This window comes from Bombus vancouverensis, chromosome 3 (assembly GCF_051014615.1).
Source record: "Bombus vancouverensis nearcticus chromosome 3, iyBomVanc1_principal, whole genome shotgun sequence".
In the NCBI taxonomy this organism is placed as follows: Eukaryota; Metazoa; Arthropoda; class Insecta; order Hymenoptera; family Apidae; genus Bombus; species Bombus vancouverensis.
This window is the reverse complement of record NC_134913.1, coordinates 2517601-2544474: the sequence shown is the minus strand read 5'-3', so window position 1 is coordinate 2544474 and position 26874 is coordinate 2517601. Positions and strand designations below refer to the sequence as shown.

The 26874-nt window shown below is 39.8% G+C and overlaps 2 protein-coding genes across 2 annotated transcripts in view; one reads left to right on the top strand and one right to left on the bottom strand.

Moving 5' to 3' along the window:
* Window positions 1-26874, bottom strand: part of LOC117164134 (uncharacterized) — a 103714-nt gene that overhangs the window by 34890 nt on the left and 41950 nt on the right. The window lies entirely within an intron of this gene.
* The window catches only part of Phlpp (PH domain leucine-rich repeat protein phosphatase), a 90977-nt gene continuing 84169 nt past the window's right edge, over window positions 20067-26874 (top strand). The window contains exons 1-2 of the mRNA XM_033346980.2: window positions 20067-20894; window positions 24484-26611. Of these exons, the coding sequence (XP_033202871.2) occupies window positions 24713-26611 (1899 nt within the window). The 5' untranslated portion in view covers window positions 20067-20894; window positions 24484-24712. The remainder of the gene's footprint in view (window positions 20895-24483; window positions 26612-26874) is intronic.

Here is a 26874-nt window from a genome sequence, read left to right as displayed (position 1 = left end):
ACTCGAGCCGCCGCTTTTCCACTGCGTTTGAGCTCGTTGTTCACGCGCTGGAAGCGGTGCGGTGAAAAATAAGTTAACGCGCCGATCCAAAAGACAAACGCATTGCGACGAGAACGAAAGTGGTCATCGAGTTGACGCACGATGCTTTGAATCTCGTTTGCCGTGGATTTATTGGAATTAATGGTTCTCTTCCTATAGATATAGATAGTTATAGATAAATAAATAGATAGTTTGGAGTTGTAGGAGGTTAGGAAGATTTGTACGTAGTTTTTCGTACGTTAAATTATTATCATTGATTTGGAGATTTTTGGTAATTGGTAAATAATTGGAATTTAATTTCGATCTTTGGTTAGATTGCTTTCTTGCCCTTCATTGATCCGATTAATATTGATTATAGAAATGTCACTCAGCTTATTGACAATCGCAGCTGTCTTATAAATCCCTTTATCTTACTCTTCTTCGCCGTGACTTCTCTCAGAAACTTCACTTTTGCTCGATACAGCTACATCTGTCTCTCGTAATTCGCTTCAATCTGAAGAACAGGAAAAACTTACGGAATGGAACAGATGTGGATGATCACACGTACACATAAGCGCTTTAAAGAGTAGCATGTTTCACGAACTTCCCTTCATCTTATCCATTCTTTAAAGGAAAGATACTATAATGACTTGAAAAATGGGGACATCTTGCGGAACTTCTTTAAATAAACTATGCAAATATCGAAGAATGTAATAATATAGATTGAGCCAATTTTCTATTCGTTTCCGGTATATTCCTTTTCAGAGTGTGAAAGAAACAAAAATATCTAAAAAGTAGAAATCTATATTCGCTATTTTGAATAAAATTACAATATTTCGAAAAATAACAAAACAGCGGAGCATCGAAAAAAATATCATCCAACTCTGACGACGCCTATGTTTACATTCAACTTACAAGTTCAAATTACAAGCCTTGTTAGTAGCTAATATCTACATTCACGCCATAGATTCAAATCCCTTTTCCAGCAGCCAGTGTTCTACGTTACATGAAACGAAAAAAGCATTCCTTGGAGCATTCTTGAAATTTATCCGATTCACGTGCAGCTCGGAACAGGATAAAGCGCATTCTGCCTCACGTTCATAATCAAATTCCGCACGACGTTTCGATACTCGGTGCTACGGCGCCGTGTACGGAAACAGGTAACAGGATTACCACGTACCGACATGCAATAACCTAAAAACGCAATAACAACGAATTTGAGAAAGATAGAACCACATACGCGATGCACGTATTATCGGTTAAAAAATTTATAGTTTCGAAATGCATTACAGCATCGACCTTTATTGGCTAATGATATACAGTAACGTGTAGTAACAATTCATGGACTTGATCGTTGCCTTGATTTTAGTCAGTAAAATCGTAGGTTGTCCATAAGGGTCGTAACTTTCTCATAGTGGATGTGTATTATACTGTATTGGTGAAATATTCAATTTTATAACGTAAAAGATCAACGTAAAAAATAAAGTTAAATCTCGTTACAAATATGCCCTACCTACTTAGACCGTGACCTATATCGCAAGCACGGTCTTTCGTAACACGATATGACGTAGGCAAAGGTAAATAACTATGAAAGTTAGTTTAGAATACAAGTTGAGGTAATGACTCGAAACTTTTGAAGGGTAATATATACATAGAAGATGTCAGCGATACATTATTCGCCGCATTCTGCGCGGAAATCCAATAGAAAAAAAAAACTAAAGTGAGGAAGCAGAAAGTCGTAGTTGATGTAGACGGATGATGAAAAATGATCAGGACGACGAGAACGAACCTTAGAGAAATTGTACACAAAACAGGGTAGTCCAGCCGGTTGCGTTAAGCCTTGACAAGTAGTAATGGGCTCAAGTATGTACGTTGCAAGTAATATTGAAGTTTCAAAGAAGAGCGTTCAAATTTTTTTTACATGCAAATACAATGACTGAACTATTATATTTTACGACTATTACTCCAACAATATGATACGAATTGTGTGTATTAGATTTAATTCGGATTTTCGGATGGGTATGTATCGAACTCGATCCCATCGATATCAGAAAGAAACAACCGGAAGAAGGGTCGTGACATAGGTTGAAAGTCGATTAAGCCTTCGATTGAACAAACAATGAATGGCCTGGCTGAATGGACAATATTGAAAAACGAAGCCACAAAGACTGAAGGCGGAAGGAAAATGGGAATTAGATTGCGTGAAGGGACGAAAGGGATGAATCAGGATGGTAAATAAGCAGAAAGAAAGGAAAACGAGTCGCGCAGGTCGGAGCTGGAAAAAACTGGAGAAAGATTAAAGGGAAGGTCGAAGGTTTTGACCCGAAGGGATAATGGAAAAGGCAAAGGAAATAGATAAAGTGGAACTGTCGCGATGAAATGATGAGTCAGCTTGAAAGAGTTGGGTCTGTCGTAGAAAGGTTGCAAAAATAAATTGGCAAATATACTTATATGTAGTAACACGTAGTATTGTTAAAATATAAGGAGTACATGAATAAAAAATTATTAGATTATCTGAAAATTCATTCAGAGACTATTCTGTGTAATATACACCGATACACCATACTATACACCGTAGACGTTTTTGTCCGAGAGAAGTTTTCTTCTTTGGCGTTCAGAATGTCTCGATTACAGTGGCAAGTAGAATGAGGCGTCCTTTCGAGTTGATCAAACGCGAGAAACTATTCTTCCTCGAAAGACTATTGTTCCGCAAGACAAACTAATGCTTTTGGGGATCATTCCGGAAAATCTTTTTAATTGCGCATGAAGCTTGAATTGCTTGTCATGGATAGAAAGAAGCATCTGTAACTGTCACCGTTGTTATCCGTAAGTTTGTTTGAAGATACGTAATTCCTGTTTATTAACTGCAAATGACGCTGCTTAAAATCTCGTAATGCAGACGTTGTTGTTTCAGAGACATTGTATGCTTTTTAGTGGTTACGTGGTGTCGTAGATTTTACAACGTGTAATCGTGGTTTTAGCGTTGCTGTCGTTGCTTTGGAAATTAGTTGTATGGCTTTGCACAGGTGTTTCGAATTAGCTTTTGATATTTTCTCATCCTTGTTTTCCTTCGTCTTTTTGAACGATCGGTTGTTCAATGATGACACAACGAACGACAATTTCACGTTACGAAGCGTCCACAAAGGAGCGGCGCTTTGCTCGTTGAATCGATACCAGGTCGAAGGCTGCTGGCGGGAATAACTCGAAAGAAAAATCGTTATGTACGATCGGCTGGGTCGACGTAGTTAGGCTAGCCTTTTGGTCGCTTCGCCCGTTCACCGCTAATTACAGTGACGTCGAAATGAAAAGGCACGCGTCCATCGTCGATAAAACGATATCGGCCAATGCGTCGAAACACTGATATTTACTCTCTGGAACGGCACCAGGCTGAAAGTGGACTAGTTGAAATTTGCTGAAACCGTATATCGTGCCACTTTTCGGAAATATCAGTCGGAATATCGGTCAACTGCAAAAGTCAAGCGACTCTATTCCGAGCTATTCATTTGATAGACGCGATTTTATTACGTCGTTTTTTCGATAGAATGCGTTTCAAGGGTCGAGGTCTCGATAACTGCATTCCAGATTTATGTAAATTTATATTTTTGCGCGTTTAAATTTCTCATAAGCATTGAACATTCGCGATTTATCAACAATCATCGCGATTTTCTTTTTCCTTTTAAACGCCAAAGTTTCATTAACTGATATTCTCGCCTTTTTCATTCTATCTTTTTCTTGAGGGAAGTTTGAAAGTAATTATTATTCAGAGTGTTCTGGAACCCTTAATGAGTTTCTTTGCGTTGAGAAGCATAATCAGCTGTCTTGAAGCTTCCGCGAAAGTTCTGGCGTATTCGATTCGATATTATGATCAATCAGTTCGCTGTAGTCTTGTCATTAAACCGAAGATAAAGTGAAGAATAAACTTTAACATTACGCTTCATTTTAAAGATGTTCATCGTGTCTATTGGAAATATTGAAGGTAATTGGAGCTTTTATTGTATATTTGTTGCGCGTATCATAAATAGGATTTCCCATAAAGGGACCGATGAGATCGATATTAATGGGCTCTTTACAGTTAACGAGGTAGCATGTCGGAAACCCTATAACGTTGGTTCAGAAATTAGATCGTCATGATCGAGTCATGATCAAAGGACAATTTTGCCTTACGACGACACATATTAGGTCACCCTAAACGTCTCCGTTATTTTAAATCGTTCACTTTGCGAGAAATTTTATTGATTTACAATTATGGGTACAATTTTATGCGATAATCATGATTCTCTTATCCTATCAAACAGTTCTGTAAAGCGAATTTTCTCAAAACGAACAATTCTTTATACGTGTCACTTATCTATCAAACTAACGATACGCAACATCCATTACCCTAATTTCCATTGAAATACAAGGGCGCATTTCATTGATTCTCAAACATCACCGTACACTAAAACGCAATCATTCCGACTTCCACGAGACCAAACCATAAACCCTCGTCTATTTACGCGTTTTCCACCAACAACAGCGGAAATAGAGGTCGCAAGAGGAGGCCAAACGGCGGTAGAATGCTTCCCCGCGTGTACCTACGGTACGGTAGGGTAAATACATTAGGTATCGACGTGGTCCCGCGTGAAAAGGCCCATTTGCATCAAGAATAGAGGTCCTGGGTAACGGGAAGGCATTCGTCATCGCTGGTATATCCCTGCACCGACCCGATGCGAGTGCAGAATCAGAGAGAGGAACGAGCTCGTCTCCGCATGATAACGAGGGAACCGCGATACGATACAGGAAATGCACTCCTGTACCGCGAGTGGATCCGAATGCGGCTGCCGTCTACGAAACTCGAGGCTCGCTCATATTTCCATACAAATTGCAATACGTGCAGGAGCGTATCTATCTCGGCGCCGGCATGCTCCATCATGATGCACGCTTAATCGCTTACCTCGGTCGTGGAACATCTAGTGGAACACCACCAGCCAATCTACTTGGTCGTTTTTCTTTTTGGCCTTCTAATTTGTCTTTACTCGAGTTGCTCGCATCGCGAATTTTAGTTTCGTTCAGTTTTGTTAGTTTTGGTTTCGATAGTATAACAGGCTTGGCAATAGGGATGAGATCTGTAAAAGATCGTAGAGAACCCTAAAGAAAGCCTTTGTGCCAATTTTACACGTTACAAAGTTAACAATTAAGAAGTAACAACTTCTTCGCCAGCTTCCAAAGAAAAGATACACCTGCGTAAGACATAGTTTCACTGAACAATTATCGTAAACAACCGCGATAATACAAACAATACTGATGTAGAACATCTTGATAAAGACTAATTATCACTCGTTTCATTGACATCAAATGAAACCTTCTCACCTTCTCGTGATTTATTTCCCTTGGCGAACGCCAAGCTGTCATCGACTGGCCGATGGCCAGCAGCCATTTAAATGAATATTTAACGTCCAACCATGTTGCTTGGTAAGATATGCTTTGTAGGCTACGAGAGGTGTTAGCGTACATTTCGCCGCTATAAAGGGAGAGATACTCAAACGCGTGGCTTTATTCCGCACGACGCGGCGTGTAAATACCGGACACTCATTCGCGGAGATGTTCAACGAGAGCGTCATGGAAACGTGGTGTCGGCCTCTATATACTCTCCACTAATCAATATTGGAAATACTCGGCTATTTTGCTCTCATTTACGCTATAAAAGAGAGATCGCGGTAGAACGGACATTCCAATTGGTCATGCTTCCTCGAAAGCATTAAGCGAAATCATGCGACGACTCTTCGTTTTTTCGCCACTTCCTTTTCCCTCTTATCCCATTATTTACTTCATCTCTTCTTTTTTTCTAATTCTTTTCTTGTCGAATATTTTGCAACTGAAACGAAGGAAACGGAGAACGAAACGATCGACCCATTGATTTCAATTCCAGCGTGCATTTGTTAGCGATAATGGTCGTAATCGCGACGCTCAAACAAGCCAGATTTCCGGCTGGAAACCGCTCGAAATTAAAGCGTTCTGCTGAAAAACAACCATTAAACGCGTGCCACGTTCCATTCCAATTAATTTCTAACGATGTCTTGATTGGCAACCGAACTCGTCCCTTCGTTTCTTTCAACACGGAACTCGAATACAAATACGAGATCAGACACATCGTAGCCCTATCGATTCTTACCGACGCGATGGATTTACGATCTAAGCTTTTCGTTAAATCTGCTAGCCCCGTGTTTTGTTTATCAAGCCATTTTCGTGGCCGACGCGATTAAGTTTTATGGAACTATAACACGAAAACGTTGAAGGGCGAGGAAAGAGCTATCGCGTGGGCACCATTGTTGATAATGGGGGCGTTTATCATAATTTGTTTCGTTGTCAGTTTTGTTTTACTGTAATAGCTCGGCGTCCGAATATTTCTCTATTTATCCTCTTTATATCAGAAAGATCCGAATTCCTTTGGTTCGTAAAAAAGTTTCTCGTGGGGTTACGTAACTAACGGTTCGACGTTTCATCCTTTCCGAGGTCGAAAAGAGAAAAGAGGAAAACGAAGAAACGGAGTGCATATCTGAGAGAATGATGCAACGAGAGTAACGTGGAGTAGAAGCTTGACAGGAAATCTGTTGAAGTAATTCCTCAATGTAATTTCCTTTCCCTCTCCTATTTCCCCGTTGGCGCCTCTCATAGCCGCGGTAACTTCATTAGGTTTTTCTCTCCGCCTTATTTTCCTCGAGTTTCATTTTTCTTCGCGGTCGAATTCACGAAGCATCCGCAGTACACCCAAGGTATTCGTGTTGCTCCAATTTTTTCAAGATTTTACAATGAAGATCTAACGGCGATCGTGATTGCATTAATGCTATCTTCTTCTTAACGAAAAGTTTCATATATAGGCGATCTTGTTCCTTTGTTGGGGGAAGTGTTGCGTATTGTAATTCGATTTATACTTATCGAACTGGTGAAAGGAGACGTTGAAATACTTTCTATAGTAATACTAGCACAAGGGTTATAGTCTTTTAGTCTAACAGTCTGGTTAGACCTTTACTCCCTAACATCTTGTATCTCGTAAGTCACGATACGATAGTAACACAATAGCACGATACTACAACCCAACGCCAAACAAAACGTAGCAACCTCTCCTTTTCCCACCATTCGATCTCCTCTCTGCACAAAATCATGCCCCATATTCTCCGAAACTTTTTTCACCGCCCTTCGCCTCCGGCGCAACAACTAGTATCGTGGGAGGAATTTTAATTCAGTTCGACGACAATTCGCGTCAGTGGCGCGTAAAAATAGAGATCGTCTGACTGCCTTATGGCGCTTCTTTTTGGCATATACACGTGGGAAACTAGCTTTCTCCGTATATCGCCATCTTTCTTTCTCTCTCAATTACCCTCTTTTTAATGCGTGAAGTAATGCCAGAAGATCACGCGGGATACATATACATTATTATTCGAAAGCAGAATTTGTTTGTTTCCGATAGAGCGTAATTTATTCACAAAATTATGGGTGAAGGAACGTGCAATGATTCTATTCTTTACGATCATTGTTCCATCACGACCATTGTATCAAAACTAGATTGCCAATAAGAATCCACAAATCGATAACACATGAATATTAATTTTCATCAAACTTGAACAATCTTTCAACGATAGAAAAAAGCGATTCGGTCGGAAATGTACCAAAGAACGCTTCGAATAATCTCCGCTACTTTTTGCTCTGTACAAGTATTCTGGATTGTTATTCCCTATTCCCTCGGCAATCTAACTGAATCGTTATATCTGTACGAGGCCAGCAGGTGCGGTAATACTTATGAACGAGGGTGTACGTATCGCGAGATAGGAAGCAAGCATGGCTGGTTTCTCTGTCAAGGCGATCACCGTGAGCGTAACCGGTGCGTGCAGTTAGAACGACCGACCGGCAATACCTAACTGATTTCCCATATGGCGCGGTCGACCAGGATTCCCGGCCAGGCGAAAAATTCCACGTCGATGCGTGAAATCGTTTTATTTCTCGCGAAAGCGGGAATATCAGAGTGGGCCGCTGCGCGAACCTTTCGACCGTTTATTTATCGCCCGCGCGTATATACATATGCAGTTACACGAATTTATCGTGGCAAAAGCCCTGTAGAGCAAAAGCAGCTTGCCATGTCAGTTGACGTTGAGTTATTGCGAGATACTTGGGGCTCCACCGTTTTCGATTTCGATTCACACGCGCCAAGTAGGATCTCGTCGAACAGTTTCTTAGGTTTCTCGACCGATCGTTTTCGACGTACAAATGTCGTTCCAACGGACTTACGGAGCACGTGTCTCGTACGCTGTATATTTCTACTTTGTCCAGGATATACCATGAGAAGTGGAACAAGTTGACAGAAGACTAAGAGAATATCAGTGGTGGAATAATAGATGTAGTGATGGACGTTCCAATACTTGTCACAGCGTAATATTGTGACATCTGCGAATAGTCGTACGAGGTACGTCTTTTTCTTCTTGAACATTAGCACACTTAATCCTTTTACGTTTTTGCAGTCGTTCATGCAATTATACATTTTCATTCTTGCAAAATTTCAATAAAAATAGAGTAAATTATTTCTGTGATAATCTCAGTTAATTACCATAATTTACACGAAACCAGCATGTGTATCCTAGTAACGAAACGTGCGTGAGATTCTACGCTTGTCATTTCGACGAATGCTATGACGTATGTCGAGTAATCGGCATGGACGTTGTTGCATTTTACGTATTTCTATGAATTTAGTCACATGGTTGACAAGTTGACGTACGTTTTTAATAAAATAATTGCATGTAAATAACTATGTTATATTTTTAGTTACACAAGGTAAATGTCGTTAAAGTTGTTACGGTTTCCCAGTATTGAAAACGTTTCATAAAATCTACACATCCCATTATCGGCTAATCAAGGAATTTAGAGGAAATGCGGAGCAAGTAACAAAATCTTTGATTTGAAAATATTAAAAGTAACGTTAAATTCTGATAGAAAAGATCTGCGTATGTTTCATTTTGTTAGATATTAACGTTACTATACATTGCTACGTATGCTTAGAAATTCATAACAGAATGCTCTAGATAAATACAAATCTCATATACCTTATATAGTATATTTTCTCTCTGAAAACAAATGCACTTATACCAATGTTTTCACCGAATCCCTCAATAACCTACAATCTTTCCTTTGAATCCTCTCGAAGGCAACGCTTACTTATTTCTCGCCCGATATCTTCGAAACTTTCATTCGCAAGAACCAACGATTCAAAATTTCGTATAAGTAGCATTTCTTTCACCGTGGAAGCAATCTCTGCGGACAGAGTAATTTGTCGGCAAGATAGCATTCGACCGTCGCGATAGAAATCAATTCCCCTTCGGTCTCCTACCAAAGCTCCCTTCTATAATTCCTTGTGCATCCGATGGCTAGTCTGATAACGTCGTTCTAATCCGATCCTACTTGGTTTACACGGCGGCGAGTCGAATTTAATCCGCATCTAGCGCGCCATGGAGCACGTTCCAAACCTGCTACGTTCGATACACTCTCTCCCCTTCGAGTTTCAACGAAATCGAACGACGAAATGCGCGATATTGCAGGGATTTTGGCAGCGCGCCTGCTTACGGCCTCGAAAAATTCTCGGAAAGGACCTCCTAGGTTGAATGTCGACGGATCGGATGGATCCGATGGCTTAATTCCAGGTTCTAGATTGAATTACTGTACCACCAAGAGTGCTTCTTGGATGCCTGGATAACGGATTCGTCGTGCCCTTGGCTTCACTAGCTGGCTGTTTAAAAGTAGGAAGACATTGGGACAGGATGTTTAATAAGAGGCTGGGAATTTTCACTGAAATTAGGTAGATTTGAAACACTTCGTAATCAATGTAACCAATTGGAAAATATTTTTGGTTAATTCCGTCTCGGTCTTCAATTTTTATGTCTCGATTGAATTTCTGTTTTAATAAGACAAACAGTTTTTAACGTATAATATGGCAAATCATGCGTATTAACAATAATTTTTTCACATCTTCCTCGAACATAAGAAATTCGTTAAGAGTAAAAAGAACACGATTGAGCGTAAGGCGATTCAAAGAACTCTGCATCTCGTTAAACATCCTTTACCTTCATTTTCTTATTTAATTTCCCTAAGTCACAATTCAACCCAGAAAACAAACATTTCCGTAGCTACTCCCCTAATAAAGCCGCTAACAACGCACTTCTACCCTTTTAGTCTGGCAAGAACCACTCAAGCAGCTTGTTCAAGCATAAATCACCGAAACCCCTAAAAGTATCCAAAACTCTCCATTTTAGGCAGGTTCATCTCGTTCCCTGCTCTAATCGTTGCATGGCGTCAGATTGCCGTCGAACATTTCTCGCCTTTCAATTCCAGACGCTTGACGTCTCTTTCAGGCGGTGCTCGTTCGCTCAGGTATTCTTAACCAATACAGCTTACTATGCACTGCGCGTAACCGGTGACAGACTACGAAAAGCAATAGCCCGGGACGTCGAATGGAATCCTTAAACTGGTTTGCACTGATGTCGAGAGTGAAAAGGAATTGGCTCGGTGTTGTATACTTGAACTCGACGTCGCGTCGCGGGACAGGCGACAGGTGTTATTGCGTGTCTTCGCTGCCGTACGTGACGACTCGCGCCAAGAAACCAGCGATCGATGCCCGATCGTTGGAACAACCTCTCCAACCGATTAGTATAATACTTTTTTCCTACCGTAACTTCTCCATTCTGTAACACGTTGAATTGCTTAAGGCTTATGCAGATTTTCTTCTTGATAGAGGTTTTCTTTTTGGCAGAGTGCTCTTTCTAACATTTCGCCCTACTCTGAATCTTGCGTAATTGATCTTTAATATCGCTAGTAGGATGTTATAAGTGGCATGACGTTATGCATGACATTAATAAATTTGGTAGTAGAGAAATGGAATCTTTGATGACGACCACAGGAGATAAACGTAATGAGTTTATTCTTGAAGGTTGCTCTGATTGAAATAGCATTTGGTAGAAAAGGAATAATATGTATTTTACCACGAGTGAAATCAACGTTCAACTCAAATGGATATTTTCGTTGGCGAACGTGCAGGCACGTGCATCGTATGATGTGAAATTCATCTAACAACAAAGCTCGGACAATATTCAATGTTATCGCAGGCGTAAAGTACCATTTAAAAGAGGGAACACGGACAAGAGATGTATGGAAATTCATGGAATTCGAGATACGCCTGAAAAGGAAAATATTTGACCACGAGAAAAAAGAATGTAAAAATATCCACGAATTCGTGAATTAAAAGTGCGGAATAATCGAGATTGCAACGAGATGAATTTTTTACGAATCTCACAGCGAATTCTCACGATCTGCCGGATGTTTCTTTTCACATTATAATGAAACACTTAACAATACCGATTTTATTAAAAGCCGTCAACGAAAAGAAAAAGATGTAAGAGAGCCCGTTTTTGATAGACTGGAATGAAGAAAAGAAGAAAGGAAGAAAGGGACAAGTGAAACGGAAGAGAGGCGTGGTTCGGGTTATGACAGCCAGAAAAGGAAGATAGCGAAACGGTGATGCGGAAACGGAAAATTTATGGACGAGATTGTTGCTTCTGCCGTCCTCGAGTTCGACCAATTCCTTTATCTTCTTCGTCTCTGTCTTTTTTTTTCATTTCGAATCGTCGTTCCCACGGCCGTTGTAAGGAGACATATCTAAAATTACGAAGTAGGGCATGATCGATATAATAGCATAGATTATTATATACTAAATCATGATAAGTCACGTTTCCTGTCTTTCATACGAAGTATATTCTGATCAAAAAGTAGAATATTCGGCTAAAGAAGAGTGCGAGAATCTTTACAGTATAATCGATATAACCTTTAAAAATCCTATTGTAAAGTTACTAAAGTTCAGATAAAAAAAGAGAAAAATAAAAGAGTTATGGGGCAGCTACGCAACACCAATTACGTAATTACGTTCCAATAGCGCCCGAGCAATGGTCTTCGCAGTCTACCGTTTAAAAACAAAAGAAAAAAATATCCTGAATCGGTCTCAAATATCGATCCTATATAATAGATATATCGTGTTCCGATTCTCTCAGTATCCGGGCTGCGAAAAGCAAAACGAAAACAGCGTTTACAGGCAACTGTATCGTATCCGCTGTTTCGATCGAAAATTCAGAAACCCACTTTTTTTCCACAGTTTTTATCTACTTTCCGAGGTTATATCGCCGGTGCTATATTTATGTATCTTTACTTGCTAGACTGGAGGGTTGAAACTTTCCTGGACTCTTTCTGGCATACAGATGACGCAAAGAAATTGTTTTCGTTAAAGTCTCATACGTTTCATAACACCGTCATGCAGATGGGGTTTGACGGTGTTTTCGTTAGAAATCGCGCTTCACCGTATTTTGTCCCGTGTTTCATGTTCGTCCCGCCATTACCCCGTGTTTTTCTTTGCCCGATGTATAGACAACGGCGATGGAGAGAAAGATCGTGACGAAAAAACATGAATATATGGTGGTACGAATAAGTTTCAGTACGTTGTTTCTGTTTTGAAAATGTTGGTGAAATATCGAGACTGTTGAGATTTTTGAAATTCGAATTGACGACAGGATTTTGTAAAAACATGCAATGATTCGTGGGAGCATCTGGATATCTACCATAAACAACTGTTATGTTTACTACTGTATTTGGACACTTATAGAAAGCGAAATTAATATCAGAAATGATTTGGCAATTATTAAAACCTTCCAGAATTACTATCTGCTTTGAAATCATATATATATACAGCATATATATATATCATATATATATCATACATATATCATATATATATCATATATATCATACATATATCATATATATATCATATATATATCATATATATATCATATATATATCATATATATATATCATATCATATATATATATATAACCTAATATTTCCACAAACTGATCGTGGAACCAGAAGTATTATAATTTCAAGCAACAAACCGAGTACCATAAATCAATATAACTATAGCAGATCGAATTCTTAAGAAGATTCCTTTTCTGCCTTTGCCTTTCGCGTCTCGTTTCGCGGAAGACATATAAACGGGAAATAAGTAAAAAGCGAAAAAGAAGTACTTTTGTAGACACGAAAGGAAACGAGATCGCAGCAAATACATTGGCCGTTACGTAATCACGGATAAACAGCGTTAACTTAATGAAAGTCGATTTCGAGTTTAATTAAAGAGCTCGATTGGCAAAGAAAATACGAAAAAATATGTTTGGTGGACGAAGTTTAATTAAAGCGTAACAGACACGGAAGCCTCGTTGTAAAACAGATAAACGAACGAATAAAACGAATCTAAAGAGGGGAGAAGGTAAATGTTCGACGATAAATCAGCGCCTTCGTCAATCCACGATGATAAAGTGGAGATCAGCAACTTAATGTTTCCAGAAAGTCTGACCTGTCTGTGCCACAAAGGGGTTGAACCTGACGCTCGAACGAAGATCTTCGTGATAAACCCTAAATACTGTCAGATTTATAGATATTTTATAAATAGGATATTTGATCGGCAACGAGGAAAGTTTCGTGCTAATTTTTAAATACGAATATTTGAAGGGACGCAGGATTGTCGAGAAATGAAAGGATTTTTATCTTTCGTTAGTTGATAGCAAGGTGTAACGAACAGACTTTAACTGTTTCAATAAAGACTATAACGTATATAATATTCTGTTGTGACTGCGTTTGGAGCAGGATATGAAAATTGGCATCGATATGTGTATTCGTTTCTTTTTTTAAATAATTTAATGGAATAACTAATATTTGAAACATGAAATTATGCAACGAAAATCTATGGAAATAGATTGCCTCTGGGAAATGATTTATATACTTCACGGGTGTAAATCTGGATTAAAACATTTACACTCTCGTCAACAACTTGTTCTACAACCGTGTACTTGTAAATGTACGCGAATCTTATTATAAGTTTCTTAACGAAGCTTAAACAAAACATCCTACTAGAGGTAGTTGCAATTCTACATATTTCAGCGACTCTATGGTGAAATTATTAATTATGATTTAATATTAACTCTGCGATAAGGTTAGTATACACGTACAATAGAAAATTGGTAAGATAACAAAAAATGTTATACTCTATTCTCGGTTTATTGTCACGTATAAAATCATCCCCTTCTTAGTCGCGTCACCTATCTTGCCACACCCCTATAAATAGTATTGTACCTTGTGTAAGTGGGCAAATATTTGCGAGCGATAGTTCATATCAACGTGGACAGAATTCATTTAGCCGATAACAGAGGCTCGTCTCGGATTCATCTGGAATAGGCAATGAAAGCTGCAAGTCCATCACTGGTGAAGCTTATCGAGCGGATCGGCGCGACATGCACGTGTTCGATATCGATGGAAAACAGTCCCGATTAGTCGATCACAGGGTAAAACGATCAGTGTCTCGAAAAAGGTCGGTCCAATAAATTGTCAGCGTCGGTAATCTTCCCCGGAAGTTTTCCGATATTTCACGGTGGTAACAGGTAAATCGGCAAACCCGTGAAATTGCGAGATCCGGAGGCCATTGTTGAGTGCCACGATCGATTAGGTATCCTCCCGTGAACTCCGTTCCGGATTACGAGGCACAGCCCGAAAGAAGGTCGAGCTCGTTCGACGATAAATACCAGCAACGAGACGATTAGGCGACGTCCAGCTGGATTATGTTGTAACGAAGGAGGCTTGGGCCATGTTATTCGCGCCTATGAAAATTGCAAACGATCATCACTGGAATATTCTGAAAATATTTAGAACAACCGGGCAAACGGTTGACGCTAACTGTTCGGTTCCATGAAAATTGAGAATAATCAATTGCAATACCTGTCAATAATTAATCATTATATTTTCTATGACTGTGTGTCATCTTTTTTCTAGCATCCTAAGCATGACGAGCTTTATTTATTTTAAACTCAGAAAAACGAATAAGGGGAGTGTAAAAGGTGGCGTTTCGTATAAATAATAAAAATAGGTATTTTTCCCATATTCTCTCAATATAGCTCTTACAATACAATTCTTGTCCGCAATTTTTTGGACATAATGTCATAACATTACGACTGCGCAACGGGGTTTACACGAAATTTCCATTCTCAAAATTCCCACAAACAACGAGTAGGGCACATTGAAAGATGCAAATTGCAAACTATGCAAATGGTAACTAATATGAGACACGGTGCTATTTAATTTGAGCTGAAGAGTTAGCTACAGTTGGTACCAATGTCTTTAGACGGGTAATGGCGGAGGGGACGTAATTTGGTTGTTAGGATGTTTGGAAGCGAGTTCTCAACTCTGAATAGGGAAGATCTTCCAGATGATGAAGACTATTGTTTGAAACGCTCGAGTTTATTAAACTCGGCGCATAAAATGGATTAACTTAAACACAAATGATAAATTAAGTAGCGGGGTTTGAAAGAACAAATGTACGAAACATTAGAGGCAATATTTAAGCCTTCCAAGTTTCTATTCGAGTCGTAACTGCGAGAATTGCCGTAAACTATGGTGCTGTAAACTCTGTGATTTATGATTCAGAAAGTTTTGATAAAAGCTAGAATCTAAATTGAGGATATTTTTTTCTTCTTCTAGACATTTGATCTAAAGCTGAGAAGAAAATGTAATTAAACAACACCTGGCAAGTTCTACTTCTTTCTGTACCGCTATTATAAAATATTGTTGCATTTTATTAAAGGACACCTTGGAAAGAGATAGCGTACCTGTTTTAAAAATTCGAATTATGTCTACTAGTATTACTAGTATTTTTCTCTCTCAGTGAAGCTACATAAACTAAGTTTACATTTACATTTGCTTTTTTGCAGTTGCAATGTGAACAACCATCATAATTACCGTAATTAAATTAATCGAAACAACTGACAACGAGACACTAGTTCGTTTCAAGCCCAAAATTGGTGACGGTTTTGTATGAATATATTTACGTGGCTTTAATTTGTCCACGTGGCACGTTGTAACGCGCGTTATATGTATGTATTATCACACTCGTTCAACGTAAAATGGCAAACGTACACGTAGACAAAACTACGTTCTAAATGGCCCATGATACGCTTCATTAAATAAGAAATTCGCAAAGCGTGCGATGCGCGTGTTCTGCACCATAGCGTGTCGTTGTGTACTACAGCGTTATGCCACCATAGCGTTTAACACGGTACACACAATATTAACACGGTACAAACTGCCAATGATTCAATTTTGTTTCAAATTCCTTCTCATTTAGGTCGTTCTAGCTCCCCAACTAGTTTCTTCCATTTTGTTAAACGTTATTTCAGTATCGATTTTACTATTTAACTCTGGTTTAATTTCATGATAGTTTTGATATCCACGAATTTCTACGAAACAGGATTTATATTATTCATCAGGAAGAATAAAATACGATGGAAACGTATATTCTTGATACATCCATAAATTTTCCTTCGCACACATCGACCAAAAGCTAGTCTATCTATACAATCGAATGAGCGAAAAAGGAATAGGAGAAAGTAACAAAGCGCAAGAAACCAAAGAAATGATAAAGACAAAGGAGAAAAAGAAACACGGGCTACCTTTTGTCTCATCCGGGCGAACTTCTATCGGCTGGAAGGACCTCCGACAATAGCCGTATCCCCCTAACCCATTTCCACGATCTCTTCAGGCCGCAATCCACGTCAACGTACCGTATTCGGGGTATTCCGAGCCGCGACCTCGCGCCCTTCCCCTTTTCTTATTGTCTCGGCCGTCACCCCTTTACCAGCCTCTGCCTTGCCTCTTCTGCCGTAATTACAAGCGAAGCCAATTAAAGCGGATGAGCCTAAATGCCCTGGCCCCGACGTTTGACTGCATCCGCCAAGCCCGGGACAATGCCTCTGACAACTATCGTGTCACTTCCGTCCTCGCTCCTCTTTTCGTAGTAATTTGTTCATTTACCCCCCGTCAACCCACGAATTTTCGCCCAATTCCTCGCGCAACTTTATCTTTTCCACTTGCATTTCCGTTTTCGCTTTCGGGTGCAGGGCTTGGAAAGAGATGGGGGATGATTTTCGTTGTTTGGAACGAGATGTATGTACATATTTATCGATCTGGTAAAATTAGTACAATTAAATGTTTATTTCTCATATTTCATTTATAATCCACCCGAATAATATAGCAATTACATGATATCTTGAACCAAAAGATTAAAAGCACTTCGCTAATATACAAGCAACCGAATTTATCACTTAATTCCGACTAATCCCTCCATCACCATTGAACCTTCGTTTGTCTTTGATGAAACGAACCTAAATCCAAAGCAGTACGTTTGGTGTCCTATCTACTGTGGCCATATACTTGTCCTATTCGAAGATTGGAAACTCGAGCAAAATTCAACGGCCGCTTCGAAGACCCTCTCTAACTGGCAGGGTCACGTATCCACTACGTTTTCGCTTTGCATTCATAGTCCGGTGCTAGCCAACAGCGACCCACCTACTTCTGCAGCTATTCGAGCAACAAGTTTCGAAACGGTTCGTATTAGCTGGTCAATGAGTGCCTGTGTGTCGACAGGGTTCCCTTCGTGTGTCACGAGCTTCTATGGACAAGGCGAAGAGCTTTGTGCGAAGCTATTCTCTGCTAAGGGTGAATTGCTCGCTCAAGACCGATTTCTCCCGCCTATGTGTTTGACATCACGGGTAAGCCCTTCTGTAATTTCCTGTTCCGATACTTGTGAAAAGTATACATATTACATGTTATAGAACACTATAAAATTTTTGGTCAAAAACGCAAGGACACGTCAGTGAGCGAAAACTCTTCTATTTTCTATGATCATTCCCAAACGAGACGCGTAATTATACCTTTTAAAGGTTCCAAGAATTTTAGTTAAATATTCTCAAACTCAACTGTCACTGCAAATCTAGAGCCTCGATTACGAGGGTAAAGTTCCCCATGTGAATTCTCGAGACGATATTAAAACGCAGATGACGGAACGACCTTGCACATTGAAACCACGTTTTTCGGTGACGCCACACGGTTTCGTGTGTGGGCACACCTTTGCTCGCTTCCTGGCATAAAGACACGCACGTTGAATCCGGGAACAGGATGCGTGGGAAAAGTCGTGCATGCGTGGCGGTGTAAATTTGCATGGAAGGAAGGGGTATTGTCGATCTTTGAAAGGTGGTCAGAGAGCTGCTGGATAATTCTTGGACGGCGGAATTTGCGGTTTGAACCGTTCCACGATTTTTTTGAGAACTACCATGAAAGTAATACTGAATACGTGTGGTTGGTTTTTTCAAGTAAAAGAAAATTAATTGCGTCTTGACTCTTCGCGGTTTGAAAATTTCTGCGTTTGCACCGCAATTTGAGGTCTGTAAATAATTGTTAGATAATAAAGAACATTTATAGTTTCGATAGACCGAACCGATATAAAACACAGAATAATTCAAAGATTTGAAAATTATATAGAAGTCTTCATATGAATTATATAACAAAATTTTATATTAGACTGTTATCCAAATCGATACAAAAGCTTTGAAAGTAAAATAACGCATCATTTAAAGTCACATCTTAATTAATTCCAAACAAATCTCGACCAAATCTTAATTAAATGTGAAGTAATCTGAGAATTATATCATACTAAAACTAGAAAACGTTTCACGTACATAACTTAAGAAATGACGTACACGTAATCCTATCATTTCGTTGAAATAATTGCGATGAACAAATCTCTATATGGTACAATTAATAGGTATGCAAGAGAAAGTAAAGCAAAATGTAGCCTGACCATCAAGATCGCTTTCGATTTAATTTTCACGCGAAACTTTGCTATAATCGGCTGAAACATCAGACTTCCTAATGCCTGTTTCTGTTCACGCGATATTACTACAGACTATGACGAACAAACACGATAAAGAAGTAATACTCTAATAATCTAACGCGTGGTAATTATGTCTGAAATATTACTGCCTCGTTTACATTCCATTATTCTAGACGGTGGAACGAAAAAATTGCAGAAGAACGAATGTTCCGAATACGAAATCCCCGGATCGATGTCATTTTATTTGGTCGAGTGCCAAGATGTGCTCGAAAGCAGGAGAGCTTACCTCGAAGAACCTCCATTTGAATTGGCAATGGTAGAAACGGGAAATGAGGTGATCTTTAAGTAATCAACTATTAAAGCGTGGATGTTGGTTGAACAAAGTTATTGATTTTTAATAACTAGAAAGCGGCTTTTTATGCATTTATACGAAATTAAGAAATGAAGAAATATGCAGAACGATAATGTGTAATACGCAAAGGTACACAACGCTGTCTCCGTGGCAAATCTCTCTAACTGTAACTGGTACAAAATGCAACATTATGTAAACATAGGAAAAAAATACGAGCATCGAGAAAAACATGTCTCTCCAAAGGCCAAAAACGAACTTTTCAACAGTTCCATCTTCCATCCCATTTCTCTCAAAAGCAATCCACGTTAAATAATCGACATATCAAACTCGATCGTCGATGCTTGAGAAAAGCGAGCATAAAAATCTGCATTCCTCGGTGTCGATGAACCAGAATCGACGCGACATTCGAGGAACATCGTTCAGGTGAAACGGGGCCAAAATTAATTCGAGGCATTGGAACGGAAAGAAAAGTGTATCAAGGGGCGGAAGTGCATCATTCTTCTGCAATGGTTCCCCAGAACGAGGGTCGACAGCTGGAAGAATCGTCTCCCTTCTCCTCTTTCTCGTAAACCACGTGAAATGAGCACGTGGAAAAGAGACGAGACTCTTTCCTTCTCTCAAACTCTTGTCTCTCTCTCTCTCTCTCTCTCTCTCTCCCTCCCTCCCTCTCTCTTTCCTATTTCTCTCTGTCCTTCGTCCGACGCACCTCTTCTTCGTACTTTCAGATTCCCCCTTCCTATTAGTCTTTTTTTTCATCTCTTACTCCCTTAATCCATCGTTCGTCCTCGTCTAGCGCGTTAGCCTCCCCTCTTCCGTGTTTCATTGTCCCTTTCCCTTTCTTTGTTCAACCAGTGGACGTTGTACGAACATCGTACAACGTGGTCAACAGGTAGAAGAGACAGACAGGTGGCCGGGCGATATATTCATGATGTCGACGACGATCCTGAAAGCTGGCCAGTGGCCGCGATCGTTCGCTACGTACGCCCGTGTCGCGACTCGTGTCGTTCCAAGGTGTTTTAGATCGCGAGTTCCGAAGTTTGGTTGGTGACGTTGGATATGGATTGGTTTTGTGACGATAGTGAATCTTTCAATAAAATTATGTATATGTGATGTTTCCATAATTGCGAGTTTTGAATTTTAATTGGTGAGGATAGTAAACCCTTGAACAGGAAATTCGATGCAATTAGACATGTGCTTTTTGAAATCGGTTAAGGATTATGAAAGTATTACGTTAATGAGTGTTTCGAATTTTGATCAATGACTGGTTGATGATAGGTTGATTTTGTGATGATAGCAAGCTTTTATATGTTGCCTTTTATAACCACCTTTATAACGTAGTGGTACTTGGACGTATTTGCGTAGAGATTACTGGAGGTTGCTAGTTTGATTAGTAATTAGGTGACGCGTGCGATAATCGGTATCGTGACGTATGTAATTAAGTTCGATCGATGACGTCGACTCAGGCAATTGCTGGTGCTGTTATGTAATTAGGTCCTGTTGACACTTGATGCGACAGCCTGAACACCAAGAAAAACCTCGACCACCCTACATAGTAATCTGATTGCCTCTAGCGAGATTTTGAAACACTTACGAATCGACGATGATGAAAGATTGAACATCAACGGTGAGATTTTTTCTTGCATCCTTGCTGACTGTGAAAGTGGAACGAAGTGCGTTTCGAGTGTCTTTTGTTATCAGAAGAGCACGAGCAGGTGGAGTTGCTTTGTGTGCCGGCTAGTACAGACGATGTAAGTGTTGATCGATATTTGTGTCAAGTATTTTGCATTCTGAATGAACGTATGAAAGAAATCCTAGTCTCGTATGAAGGATAGCTTCGTTCGTTAGCTCGATCGTGCTCCATGTTATTTAGTATTCCATGTGTGCGTGGATGCGTCATGTTGGTACTTCCACATGCCCGGAATCGTTCGACGTTGACATAAAGAATTCTTAATTTCTTTCCTTGCTTACGACGGTTGGACGAAAACTACGTATGTAAACTTTGTACCAAGACTTCGTAGTACGAGTTTCAAATATTACTTTAGAATACCAAACGATTTAAAATGTTGTATTGTTTAACATGTTGTATGTCGTAAAATTAACTTGTATTCGAAAGTATATTTTGTGCAATCTAAATAGGCAATGCGTTGAATTATTTTGCTCCCTTTCGTGACTTTCATTTGATGACGAGAGTGTTATAATTATGACAAGAATTATAGAGAAAATGAGAGGGTAATTAAAATTTAATTTACTGATCTAGTTTTGTTCGATGATGATGTGATTCCCATTCTCTTTTCAATCGAGATATCGACGAAGCTTTCAATTGATTCGCGAAGAATGAAAATAATAGGAATCAGATGAATATTACGTATTGACTTTCGTGATGAATGCATGAAAATTCAAGGCATTCGTTTATTAACGCACATGATTATTACTTCACATGAACATTTCTCCATGAATGTCTCGTATTAAAGGACTTGAATTGCATATTAAAGCAAATGCAAAATTCGTGCTCTACGTGTCGTAGAGAAGCATACTGAATTATGATTGCATCAGTAAACAAAAATACTCCCTAATGCAAACGTTGTTTCTTCATCGTTTCTTCACAAATTTACAATTTTCAAACAACCAAAAATGCACAATGGATACATATTACATTTTAGCAGAAAATTCCAATTTTTTAACAAATTTCACTTCCATTCGCGTATCCAATTCATTAGCACCTCCGATTTCATTAACACAGTTAAAATTTCTAAGCAAAACTCTACGACGATATGGATTTGCATAAATATCCACTGTTTCATTATCGCAAATCGATTATATTTTGCTTCGTTAGTTTGTTCGAAACAAAATTGATCTCGAAGATCCGCCAATGCACAGCCGATGTAGTCGAGGACAATGAATCGATAATGAATTCTACAACGCATTAGAACGATACGATGGGAAATATTTGTTCGATAATATTTGAAGCTGCGATACTGCGGTGGCTGTTCAAACACGCGCAAACACGGAACTAGAATTATCGCTCTCGAGTCTTCATGTTTGTTAAATCGAGAGTAATCCTGCGTATCAACGAATTTAATGATATTAAGGGATTGAGATAAGAAGATTCTCTGATGGACTTCGTTAAACCGATGAAAAATACGAGAATTCGATAAAATAGAGATTCAATCGTTTATCTCGCTAATGTGCGTTGAAGGTGAGGCAAATGGAATCCTCCAGAAAATAATTTTGTATAATTGTGTATTTTTAGAGATAGAACACTAAATGAAATTGAGGTTTATTTAACGTTGGATCTGTCGATCATATCAGTTTACTTGTACTTATTTGTCCTTACTAGAAGAATATAATTGCATATAATTGTTAAATTTACATTCTAATAGGAATATAATTTATTTGATATTTTGAATATTTTTCTATTCAACTTTTTTCTTCAGTTTGTTCATTAAATAGATTCCATTTTTTCGAAAAGGGAATTTCCATTGACTTTTTAAACTTTACACGAAAGAAACTTATGGGGAGGCAAAGCAATTGTCGACGTTTCATCCGAGGAAGTATTTCCACGAGAAGACGGTATGAAATTAGCGTTTCACATCCAACAATTGAAATTAATGACTGACTATGCCCGAGCAATAAGTTTCCTCGAATACAGACAGTCATTCTCCCGGCATGGGAACAATGGTAATTCGTGTCATTGTCTTCTAAGTATTTATCAAATCGCCGTAGCTCAGTTGAACCGCGGAAAAAAAGACGCAACGAGAGGAATTCTCTTGTTCTTCGTACAGAAGAAACTTCTTAAAACCGCAGACTGTGTTTGTTTCTCGTTTCCCTTAGGTTAGGGGCGTTTTTCTCCGTGTCTCGTTAACGCTGATATACAGTGACTCATGAAATTACTTGAACATGTACCATAAGAAAGTTTTGTGAATACATTACTTGCGTTATGCGAAACTTTTTAGAGCTTCGTTAGTGCTGTAATGAGTAGGCTGCGGATGTTTATCTTACTACATTTGTATATCGAGGCTTATTAATATAATAAATAACTGACTACTTAAATATTTCTACGATTTCTATGAAGTGTATTTTTATAATAAATACGTACATTTTTTAATCTATCTTAAACTTTACCAGTGTGAGCATAATATCCTTACCTTATTATAGCGCTAATGACATTTCAGAATGTTTTACATAGCACACATAATGTACAGTAAATGTAGAACAGCGTACAACGATGGAATACGTTTTTGTCGATGTATCTCGAGAGAAATTGCTTGCGGACGAGCCAGAAGTGAACTCAAAAAAAAGAAGACCTTTCGCGTTTCCAATTAAACAGAGACCAATCGGCGAAACTTTGCTTCGTCGAACAATTCCTTTGTTCCCGTTGATGTCGATTCCTCGGTTCTTCGTTAAGAATTGTCGTCACAAGATTTTTCTTCTTTCATACTTTCCTCGTTGATATCGTATAACCTATATTATACAACAAATCAGTATCGTTTTTATCAGACGTGTTTTATAATGTTGAAAGCTACGCTATGATGCTACGATGCAAAATCGTAGTTTCGATATTTTTGTAATTAATTATAAATTTTCCTCACTGCACGAACAAAAGCGACATCGGTTATACTAGATCGATTTTTCTCATTTTCTTCGTGATATCAGCGACCAAAAGCGTCGACCGTACCTTCGGAAAATTACATTTCACACAATTGCCCGAAATACAGATACATATATGTACATATAACCGGGAAGTTGTGCAAGGCGCACAGAAGGGAGCGGCGAAGGAAACGTGTCGAGCTTGCTCGTTCAAATCACGTATCTTGCTTTCTATTTATCTATCGTCGGGCTCACCGACAGGGATTCGTTTATCGCCGCATCCGCAAATTTATACTAGCTTCAAGGACACTCGCCCTATCTATCTCTACGTCAGTGTTACGAATCGTAGAATACTCCCGATTGAATCGTGCCATATTCGAATGTTTCGTATCAGGAAGCTGAGCGGAAATTTTTCTTTGATATGAAATTTCATGTATTCATGATTCAATGCGTCTCTATATTGGAAGTGACATGTTGTCGTCCAAATTTAGTTCGTTCTTACAGGAATTTTAAATATAAATATGACTCGAAAAATAATGATAGAAATTCATCCTCGCTAACATTCAATAATTAATCATTCCCATCGAAATTCTTAATTTTACACTATGGTAAATACTTAACTATATATCATTTATAATTAATCTATTAAACATATAATTGACAGAACATTTAAAACAAAAGATATTTAAGGCAAAAGCTTTGCTCTTTAATTATTTCAAACACTGCAACCAATTCATTCTATTCTTTCAGATAGAACCCAATATCAAGAGACACTCGCATAAAGGCCATTTGTCAACACCACTCACTCCGACAACGACCATCCTACGACCATGAAGCCCGATTCAGAACCACCGAGACATCCCTTCAGAATCAAACAATCCAACCCATAACTCGGTTAATCAATCACAAGATACGGTCTTAATCTCATTATCCAGTAGAGTCAACCTCCCATACAATAGAGGAATGATCCGCAATCAAAATGGTGATAGCGAGCGGATCCCCAGGCAGTACTGCGTCAAACAAGCTTAGGAGATCCCGCAGATTGTCTTCGACTAGGGGACTGAAGGTTCGACTAAACGTAAACACAGCCAACCAACCGATTCCCCAGCAAGACCTGAATCAGAAGCTCGGTCTGTGCCCGATAGTTAGTCGAAACGTGGTCGATACAAAAGGTAAGGCGTCGATCAATTGGGAATTGAACGAGAGAATCAGCCTGAGCAGTGGATCCAGTCCAGGGCTGGAGGTTCGGCCGGACGCGAAGAAAGGAATAGAATTGAGTGGAAATCGGAAGAAGCCGGAGACCAACGGCAGACAGGTGATGGTCGATAAGCAAGAGCGCCGTGAGAATGGGAAAATCTGCAAGACAAGTCTACAGTTCATGAACGTATCGGGATTTCAGCCGGAGGCGGAGAAGAGACGGAAAGACTCGTGGTCGATCGATGTGGATGTGATCGAGCGTCCAGGGGAGGAGGAGGAAGAAGAGAACGTGATCAAAAGCGATTCGAAGTATGAAATAGGAATCCCCAGCGAGGGGACCGCTGGGTCCAGGAAATCGACGAAGCAGAGGCGACAGCTGTCTACTGGGACCAAGTCGCAGAAGTGCGGGAAAAACGACGAAGACGAGAGCGTAAATGGGAAGTGGGGCAGGAAAAAGGTTGACAAAACTAACGACTCGATTTCCAAGAGGCTGGAGCTGATTCACGAGCTGAACCAGAAGATCCTAGCGAACTACGAGCGGTTTCAGCAGAAGTCTAGGTTCAAGAATCATTTGAAAGAGGCGAAGGATACTCTGTCTAAAAGTACCACGAAAGAGCAGAGTGGCAGAAGTCGGTCATCCTTGAAGGAAGAAAAGGAGCCGCGAAAAGAGGACTACGTATACGCGGAAGCCAGACGAAAGGGAAGAACAAAAACAGAATGCGTAATTCAGAGATCGTGTCAAGATCTGTTGACGCAGCGCAAGCTGGACATCGACAAGTTCACCTTCTCCAAGGATCACTGCGAGAAATTGACTGTCTCGAAGGATCATAGACTCGACGCGTTGGACAAGAAACGATCGACGAAAACGCTGTCGAAATCGAGAATCCTTCGCGATAATGAGAACTTCATCATGGCTCCGAAACCGGGTTTCTGCGAGATCAACGACGATAAGGATAGGCGAACGGCTACGAGGACCGAATACGGTAGTAGATCAAGACGAAACGAGGAAAGGAAGAGTGTTTTTTACCCGATCGAGGACGACGATGGTCAGGAAGACTCGAAAAAGCACGTAGACGGCACGATCAACGATGACACCGATTGTCTAGGGAACTCCAGATTGTATCCAGAAACCTACAGCGATCGCTCTAACGAAACGAGAATCGAGTTGGCAAACGGGGACGATCGAGGTGGGACGAGCACGTCGAAAGAGGCGATAGATCGGGACGAAACGGAGACCGAGCGTGCGGCTGAAATCGATCAGACTGATGATAGGTCTCGAGAGGAGAAACGTAGCCAGGCTATCGATCAGACGGCTCACAAGATTCTGGAAAATCTCGACGAGACTATCGATAAATTTGATCGTGAAAAAATAGAAGGAGGAATGACTCGAGTCGAGGACTCGAAGAACGAAGAGAAGAAAAAGAGGGACAGCTTCGATGACTTTATGCAAAACAGTAGCGGCTCGTTGTCAGAGCTGACCAACCCGAAAGTGGCCGGACTCCAAGAGACCTTTAATTCCTCTTGGGACTCCGGTGTCGGTGTAGATGTCACCGGCGGAAGTGGTTGGGTCAGGATACACACCGGGATCGAGAGCAGCCTCGTCTATCTCACTCTGGATACCACCGCTAGAGACGTCTGCAGGGACATGCTGTTAGGCGACGACTTGTCTCTGTTTATACAGGTAAGCGGCCCCGAACTTCCGCGGCTAATTATTCATTTGATTTACGACGCAAAGGTTGCGCGACCGCTCGGGTTAACGAGAGGGGCAGACATGCTAATGAGGAACTGGTACGACGACGGAGTTGTCGACGTCTTTGCGACGTCGTTGGATGATGTTTACTCGAAATTGAAATGTTTTTTCTTTTTCTTTTCTTCTTTTTTGTTCGGTTTGAAAGTCGAACCAAGTCGGAAGAAGATGAGGATGGTTTAGTTCGTCTGAGGTAA